General features: G+C 64.3%; 2 protein-coding genes across 2 annotated transcripts in view; one reads left to right on the top strand and one right to left on the bottom strand.

The window, feature by feature from the left end:
- Positions 1-1,869: 1,869 nt before the first annotated feature.
- On the bottom strand, positions 1,870-2,922 carry EMIHUDRAFT_442466 (hypothetical protein). Its single transcript, XM_005783027.1, has 2 exons — positions 2,381-2,922; positions 1,870-2,231 (listed from the first exon to the last, which is right to left on the bottom strand). The coding sequence occupies exons 1-2, from the start codon at positions 2,830-2,832 to the stop codon at positions 2,168-2,170; spliced, it is 516 nt and encodes a 171-aa protein (XP_005783084.1). The 5' UTR covers positions 2,833-2,922; the 3' UTR covers positions 1,870-2,167.
- A 2,869-nt stretch (positions 2,923-5,791) lies between these two features.
- EMIHUDRAFT_456517 (hypothetical protein) overlaps positions 5,792-8,558 on the top strand; it is a gene marked incomplete at its 3' end in the record, with an annotated part of 6,204 nt that continues 3,437 nt past the window's right edge. Inside the window, exons 1-3 of the mRNA XM_005783026.1 lie at positions 5,792-6,139; positions 6,209-6,307; positions 6,511-7,782. Coding sequence (XP_005783083.1) covers positions 6,296-6,307; positions 6,511-7,782 — 1,284 coding nt within the window. The 5' untranslated portion in view covers positions 5,792-6,139; positions 6,209-6,295. The remainder of the gene's footprint in view (positions 6,140-6,208; positions 6,308-6,510; positions 7,783-8,558) is intronic.

Raw genomic sequence — 8,558 nt, 5'->3', positions numbered from 1 at the left:
GTTCACAGTTGGGAGAGAGAGAGTCGTCTCTAACGCTCCCCCCTAGTTGCATCGGCAACTATCTCGGACGACTCGCGCGTCTTATAAATAAATCGGCGTATCAGCAGCAACTGCGAACTGGCAGACCGCGCGAAAACGCCTCGGTCGACCAAATAAGGGTTAAGGCTAGGGTGCGCAAAAGCAAGACTGGATGCGCCCAGGCGGATCTGGCTAGCCAGGCTGGGCCCCTCGCAAACGACCCGCGAGACACCGCTCGCGATTATAAACAAATCGGCTATGAGCAGCAACTGGCAGACCGCGCGAAAACGCCTGTGTCGACCAAAATAAGGCTAGGGTGCGCAAAAGCAAGACTGGATGCGCCCAGGCGGATCTGGCTAGCCAGGCTGGGCCCCTCGCAAACGACCCGCGAGACACCGCTCGCGATTATAAACAAATCGGCTATCAGCAGCAACTGGCAGACCGCACGAAAACGCCTCTGTCGACCAAAATAAGGCTAGGGTGCGCAAAAGCAAGACTGGATGCGCCCAGGCGGATCTGGCTAGCCAGGCTGGGCCCCTCGCAAACGACCCGCGAGACACCGCTCGCGATTATAAACAAATCGGCTATGAGCAGCAACTGGCAGACCGCGCGAAAACGCCTGTGTCGACCAAAATAAGGCTAGGGTGCGCAAAAGCAAGACTGGATGCGCCCAGGCGGATCTGGCTAGCCAGGCTGGGCCCCTCGCAAACGACCCGCGAGACACCGCTCGCGATTATAAACAAATCGGCTATGAGCAGCAACTGGCAGACCGCGCGAAAACGCCTGTGTCGACCAAAATAAGGCTAGGGTGCGCAAAAGCAAGACTGGATGCGCCCAGGCGGATCTGGCTAGCCAGGCTGGGCCCCTCGAAAACGACCCGCGAGACACCGCTCGCGATTATAAATAAATCGGCTATCAGCAGCGACTGGCAGACCGCGCGAAAACGCCTGTGTCGACCAAAATAAGGCTAGGGTGCGCAAAAGCAAGACTGGATGCGCCCAGGCGGATCTGGCTAGCCAGGCTGGGCCCCTCGCAAACGACCCGCGAGACACCGCTCGCGATTATAAACAAATCGGCTATCAGCAGCGACTGGCAGACCGCACAAAAACGCCTCTGTCGACCAAAATAAGGCTAGGGTGCGCAAAAGCAAGACTGGATGCGCCCAGGCGGATCTGGCTAGCCAGGCTGGGCCCCTCGCAAACGACCCGCGAGACACCGCTCGCGATTATAAACAAATCGGCTATGAGCAGCAACTGGCAGACCGCGCGAAAACGCCTGTGTCGACCAAAATAAGGCTAGGGTGCGCAAAAGCAAGACTGGATGCGCCCAGGCGGATCTGGCTAGCCAGGCTGGGCCCCTCGCAAACGACCCGCGAGACACCGCTCGCGATTATAAACAAATCGGCTATCAGCAGCAACTGGCAGACCGCGCGAAAACGCCTGTGTCGACCAAAATAAGGCTAGGGTGCGCAAAAGCAAGACTGGATGCGCCCAGGCGGATCTGGCTAGCCAGGCTAGGCCCCTCGAAAACGACCCGCGAGACACCGCTCGCGATTATAAACAAATCGGCTATGAGCAGCAACTGGCAGACCGCGCGAAAACGCCTGTGTCGACCAAAATAAGGCTAGGGTGCGCAAAAGCAAGACTGGATGCGCCCAGGCGGATCTGGCTAGCCAGGCTGGGCCCCTCACAAACGACCCGCGAGACACCGCTCGCGATTATAAATAAATCGGCTATCAGCAGCAACTGGCAGACCGCGCGAAAACGCCTGTGTCGACCAAAATAAGACTAGGGTGCGCAAAAGCAAGACTGGATGCGCCCAGGCGGATCTGGCTAGCCAGGCTGGGCCCCTCGAAAACGACCCGCGAGACACCGCTCGCGATTATAAATAAATCGGCTATCAGCAGCGACTGACAGACCGCCACAAAAACGCCTCTGCCGACCGAAATACGCTATACGGATATTGTGCGCAAAAGCAATGCTAAACAGGCGGAATCTGATGCAAAGCAAGCATCTGCAAGATCTAAACCATGCACCAGAGGGTTGCATCGACTTTCCATGTCAGGTCTGCTCAGTTGCATCGACTAAACACCCCCGTTCCATCGTGGAGCCGCCACCCGCCGTCTGCACGCGCGCCCCGCCGCCCTCTCCTATCCTAGCCCCGCCATCATGGGCGACGAGACCGCCCTCACCATCCTCCCGCCATCAGACGCCCTGGAGGGAGGAGGGGGAGGGGTGAGGGGGGGATGGGGTGGTGCGGTGGCGGGAGGCGCGGCGAGGGCCGCTGCCGCCACATCCCCTTGAGCGGCTAGCCGCGAGGAGGCTACTCGAACGTCGAAGGGTCTCTCGGGAGAGACTCGCACCTCGCCCAGACGCCCGAGGCGGGACGGCGGGCGGGAGGCGAGCGGCGGTCGGTGCGGTCGAGCTTGCCGAGCCCTGCGTCCGGCCGCGGCCAGTCCGCCTGTCTATCGAGCGGCGCCGAGCAGAGCCCGCAAGGGCTGCTGCACGTCACTGCCGCCGCCGCCGCCGGACACGGCTCAAAGATGGAGGCCCAGCCACGGCCGGCGGCGGCGGGAGCGGCTCTTCCAACCGCCGAGGCGCCCCAACCGCCGAGCGCCATCTCGTCGGACGGCGAGCCGGAAAACGGGTCTTCGTGATCACTATCGCTCGCACAGTCGGATCCGGGACCACCGCCGCCACTCCACCGGCTGTCGCGCGTGGAGCTCGAAGCTCGGTGTTGTGAGGGCGCTCGTCTCGCGAGGTCCGACTCGATGAGCCACGAACGGCGGGTGCCGTGGACGACCTGGCGCGACATCGAGGGTGACGCAAAGTCGCCGCTGCGTGCAGCTTTATCCGCGGCGAGAGACGCCACACAAAGGGAGAGCGCAACAGAGGGTTGCACAAGATTGCCGAGACTGCAACTTCAATTCGCTTTTTCTTAAAATTCCTTCTCTCTCGAGGTTCTCGAGGTGGATATCCTTTGGCCGCGTTGGGTAGCGAGGATTGGTGTAACCCGAGCCACGGAGGCGTGTTTTCTGACGGCCGACCGTCAGTGCACGGAGTTGCCACTTCTCCGACTGCCCCGGCTAGTTCCCGAGGTCGTCGGGAGTGACCCCTTCGCCGCCCGAGACCTAGCGCGGGTGGGTTGGAGGGGGTTCGCCCCGTTCCTCCCCATCGGGCCGCGTGAGCGGCCACGCCTCGCAGATTCGTTTTCGCGCCTGGGTCAGGCGCGCGGGGCATCCCCCGGGTCGCTCGACCAGCGATCCGAAGAGTGGCCGCTATGCGAAGGAAAGAGTGGGGCCCTCGGGGTACGCCTCGTCCGGCCCCCTCCGAGGGGGGAAGGGAATTGCGGGGTCCCCTCGGGCGCCTTCAATGGCTCAAGTATTTTTAAGAATTCTTTGAGCTTAGCCTTCGATGGTATGAAACAAAGGCGGACATGGCATATCGCTCTCGGGACCACAGACATCCCGCACACCCGCGCCGCCCCCCGCGCGCGCTCCACCCTGGCCGGGAGAAAGGGGAGTGACAGCTTGGGACGGCAACAGAACGAGTATCTTGCACTCCATGTGCAAGAACGCAGAGAGAAATGAAAGCCGTCCGGCTCACAAGTCCGGCTCACGCGCCCCGACCTGACCCTCTACCGCACTGATCACTTCCGCCCCCTTGCTCTCAACCCATCCACCTCGCCTCGGGCCGCGCCGCGCGATCTCGGACGATCTCGCGCTATCTCGGGCGATCTCGGCACTCGGGGCCGCGCCGCGCTATCTCGGGCGATCTCGGCGGAGCGTCGCTCGCGCGGCGGCACACCTGCTCAAAAAAGGAAGGAGGTTGGAGGCAGGAGGTCACGCCCCATCCAGAGCGCCGTCGTCGCCGGGTTTTTGGCCCCCGTAGCGCAGCGCGAACTCGCCGTCTGAGCCTAGCGCAGCGCGAACTCGCCGTCTGAGCCTAGCGCAGCGCGAACTCGCTCCTGTTCATAGCTGCGCAACCCTAGCCGCGCACCATTTTCTCCCCCGTCTTGCAAATAAGGAGTGCACAGATTGGGTGTTTCCACAATCAAACCGTCCGTGAAGAGTGCTTGATTCACGGACAGCGAGGCTGCCCGCATGTTCAATCGTTGCCCGCAAGCGGAGCTCCCCACCGGGGGCTTGAAGACACTGAGTCGAGCGCGCCGGCGGCGGACCGCCGCCGGCGCGCTCGCTTCGGCGGATGGCTGAGCGGCACAGTTTCTGGCCGCCCGGCCTGCGAGCTGTCGCCGCGAGACGATCGAAGGCGCTCAGTTCAAGCGCGCCGCCATGCCAGATCTCGCCCCACGCCCCGACCAGACCAGGCAGTGCGTGCAGGAATGATGCAGGCATGATAACCGGGTGTGGTGAGCACGCCAGCGGCACCGCTGCGCACTCTCAGGGTCGCAGCCGCCGATCTCGTGAGGGAGGGGCGTGGGTCGGGGCGGGTGCGAGAGAGTCGAGGAGCGCGGCGCGCGCGTGCGCGCGTGGGGTAAGTCGGTTGATATTTCAGTAGTAGTTTTGTTTTATATTTCATCACTGGTATAAAAGACCCAAAACGGCACGCGCGCCGCGCGCACGCGCGCTCGCATCACCTCACAACACTCACAAATCAAAGAGATGCGGGCAGCCCCTCGCGTCTGAACCACAGCGTGTCCCGACTCGACTGCCGGCGTCCCAGTCCGGGGGTGTTTCTCTTCTCATCCGTTACCATGTAGAGCAACGCCGAGGGCGGGCCCTTTCGGGCTCGGGCCGCCCTCTCGCCCGCACCTCTGCGGGGCTCGCACGTGGTAGCGGCGGTCTGCTCACGACAGTGAGAGTGGGCTCTTCACGCTATCCACTGCGCCGCGGCTACGCCGCGCCCTATCCAAGCCCAGGGCTTGGTTCGCCGATAACCGCATCTCGCTCTGCGCATCTCTGAGGCTACCCGCGCGCCGACTGCTACGCGCGCGGCGAGAGGCGCACCCCATCAGGGACAGGATTGAGGCCCCTGTACGAGCTCGGCAACGCCGCCGTCGTTGCCCTCCCGAGCCCTCAACACGGTGCTGCACAAAGCGCAACCCGTTCTGCGCACATACCGCAGGGAGGAGTTTTCACTCAACCATCCGAGTTTCTCCTTCCTGCAGGGCGAGAGACATCGGCCTCTCTACTTCCAGGAGAACATCTACGCCACACGCTATCCCGACGGTCCACAACCCACACTCTCGCTGCAGTCGATCCAGCCCTCGCACTCCCCACTGGAGATCTAGCGAGGCCCCCCAGACTGGGACAGGATTGGAGCCCCTGTGCTGCGTCTGTGGTGATATGTGGGGACACTTTCTCCTCCCTGTTCATGTCAGTCACTCGACTGCGTCGAGGGGGGGGACGTCTGAACCACAGCGTGTCCCGACTCGACTGCCGGCGTCCCAGTCCGGGGGTGTTTCTCTTCTCATCCGTTACCATGTAGAGCAACGCCGAGGGCGGGCCCTTTCGGGCTCGGGCCGCCCTCTCGCCCGCACCTCTGCGGGGCTCGCACGCCTCGGGCGAGGGTTTATTAAATGAACTCGGGGGCACAGGACGCGGTACAAACGGGGTACACCAAAAGGCACAGGCTGCCTGTCTTCGATCAAAAAAGGGACGTCAGCGAATCTGTGCACGGCTCATTCACCCCCCCGGCCCCGGGGGGGACCCGGTCGCCAAGGACGGCGATGCACACCTCTCCGCAGTCTCACCGTTCGGCTCGCCGTCGGCTCCTCGGCTCCGCCGCCCGTGTCGGCCTCCTCCTCGTCTCCGCCGCCTGTCTCGGCCTCCTCCTCCTCGCCGCACGCCAGCCTAGCCGGCTCTTTGGCTTTTTCGAAGGTGGCGCAGAGGAGGTGGCCGATCCGGCGCCGCCCGCTGCTCACGCCGATCCGCTGACGGCGCGATTCTCTCGAGCAAATCCCGACACGCTGCTGAGGAGGCGGGACGGCGTCGAGCCGCCGACTCCGCGCAGCACCGATACGAGCGGCGCCTTGTCTTTGACCAAGTGGGTGTGGGTCTTGTGGCAGGTGGGGTGGGTGTACGGCAAGGAGGACGCCGACGCAAGCCTCGCTGAAGCCGAGTCCGCCTTCGAGAAGGCCGAGACGCACCTCGAGACGGCCGGCACGTCGCTCGACGCAGTCCCCACTGCAAAGGAGGAATGGACTGAGAAAGAGCCACGCTAGGCTGTAGGCGCGTCTCTCGGAGCACAGGCGCTGGGCCCGTTTGCCTCTCGATCCGCGACGACGCGCGACGCACTCGAAAAGGCACTGCTTCTCGATGGACTCGACGGTGACGAGCGAGACGAGGCCACCGACACCGTTGCCGCTGCCGCCGACACCGCCGCCACCGCCGCCGCCGCCGCAACCGCCGCCGCCGCCGGCATCGTCCCCGCGTCCAGCCGTGAGATCGACAGCTTCGTGGGCGGAGGGTGGACATGGCCGTGGGAAAGCGAGCCGCCGCCGCCGCCGCGATGCGACCGACCCACTCCGAAGGCCGCGGTGTCTTTCCCGGAACGGCTGGTGGGGCGGAGTGAGTGGGCAAGGCGGACGCAGCGGCAGGGCGGCAGGCCGGGCAGCTACAGCGGCTATGTCAACGTCACTCCCACCGACTGGCTCTTTTACTGGTACTTTCGCGCCGACAACACCGGCTCGCGCACGCCCAAGCCGCTGCTCGTCTGGTCCAACGGCGGGCCAGGCTGCTCGGCGATGGAGGGCGCGACGACAGAGATCAGCCCGCTGCGGCTGTTCGACATCAAGCGCGGCTGGGCGAGTGCGACGGGGCAGCTGTCGGACAACGCGTTCGCGTGGAGCGCACACGCGAGTTTGCTCTTCGTCGACCAGCCCAGGTACGTCGGCTACTCGTTCGGCTCTGGCCCGCACGTCACAAGCTCTGCGCAGGCCGGCCAAGACATGGTGGCGTTTCTGATCGGCTGGCTCCGCCTCTTCCCAGAGCACGCGCAGGCCGACGTCATCCTCGCGTCGGAGAGCTACGGCGGGCACTACGTCCCCGCATGGTCGGACGCCATTCTGGCGCACAACGACGGCGCGGCGGCAGAGGAGCGGATCCGGCTCCGCGGCTTGCTGATCGGGAACGGCAAGATCAACCAGCGCTTCGCCAGCAACGACAACTTCGAGGCCTTCCTCTCGCAGGCCCACCTGCTGCCGCCCGGGCGGGCGGCGTCGCAGCGCGCGCCGTGGGAGAACGAGTACAGCTGGCGTGTGCGGTCTCAGCTGCTGGGCGAGGCGGCGCAGTACCTCGGTTACACGCCAAACGGTTACGACTACCGCGTGCGCGCGCTGGCGTGCCCCGCCTGCGTGCAGTACAACTATACCGCGTGGAGCAGCTGGTTCCTGACGGACGAGGTGAGGCGGGCGCTTCACGTCTGTGGAGACGCGGGCCGCGGTGCCTTCGCCGGCTCTGCGGCGGGCTGCATCCGCATGCCGGGCTTCAGCGACGACTCAGTCGGCGACGGCCACTCGGAGGCGCTCGGCCGCAGCCTGGACCGAGGCGTCAAGGTGGCGCTGCTGTACGGCAAGCAGGACTCGGTCTGCGACTTTGTGCAGGGCCTCGCCACCGCGGATCACTTGCCGTGGTCGGGCGCCGCCACATTCCGATCCGCAACGATGGCGCCGCTGCGGCTGCTCGGCGCGGAGATTGGGCAGTGGAAGGCGAGCGGCGGGCTGTCCTGGTACCAGATCGACGGCGCGGGCCACATGGTGCCGCTCGACGCGCCTGCGGCGGCGCTGGGTGTGCTGGAGCGGCTGGTGCGAGAGATCGAGAGGGGTAGCCCTCGCCAGGAGGCCGACTTGGACTTCGCAGCATGAGTAGTTTGCAGTCGCACAGCACGTGGTTCTGTCTCACGTCTCGGGCTGAGCCCTGGCTGTCAGGCTGTCAGGTGCTGTCAGGTGATCTGTCGGGCTGTCGGGCAGCTGTCAGGCACTGTCAGGTGCCTCTGTCAGACCAGCTGTCAGGTGCTGTAAGTGCTGTCGGGTGCTGTCGGGTGCGTGTCTGACAGTCGAGGGGCTCTGTAGCTGTCGGGTGCTGTCGGAGCTGTCGGGTGTTGCTGGGTCAGACGCTGTCGGAGCTGTCGGAGCTGTCAGGCTGCTGCTGCTATCAGACGTTGGCTGTTGCTGTCAGGTGCTGTCCGATGGTGCTGTCGGGCGGCGCTGTCAGGCTCTGACACACACCAGCCACACTTATGACACTATCAAGAGGAGACACCAGCAGGACTCAGAGCTAGAGTACAATACTCTAGCCCGCTCTACTGTCTACACTCTGCTCTCTGCCTCCGGCTCCGCCCTGCTCCGTTGCTGGCCCAGCGGAAGGCTCCCCATCGTTGTCGCTCGTCAGCTTGTAGTAGGGTTGTTGCACGAGTATGCCACGATGTCTCAAAGGCGTCACCTCCGCAGCCTCAGGTCTCAAATAGACCCAAGCGCCCTCCACTACCAGCTGGGATGAATATTTTTTTGATCTTCGTGTGCCTCGCCACGCGCGGGCAAAGAGCCAGTATTCAGCGGGCCTCGCTCCAGACCCCTCCCCA

The sequence above is a fragment of the Emiliania huxleyi genome (genome assembly GCF_000372725.1).
Source record: "Emiliania huxleyi CCMP1516 chromosome Unknown EMIHUscaffold_183, whole genome shotgun sequence".
Taxonomy (NCBI): domain Eukaryota; phylum Haptophyta; order Isochrysidales; family Noelaerhabdaceae; genus Emiliania; species Emiliania huxleyi.
Note: the sequence above shows the minus strand (reverse complement) of the source record. Positions and strands in the feature narration are given on the sequence as shown.

What these genes read in the sequence shown, in the direction of transcription:
- EMIHUDRAFT_442466 (XM_005783027.1), bottom strand. Translation starts at nt 2,832, where the DNA reads ATGTCGCGCCAGGTCGTCCACGGCACCCGCCGTTCGTGGCTCATCGAG. An exon ending in GCCTCGGGCGTCTGGGCGAG is followed by an intron (nt 2,232 to 2,380) that starts GTGCGAGTCTCT and finishes TCCTCCCTCCAG; the next exon opens with GGCGTCTGATGGCGGGAGGA.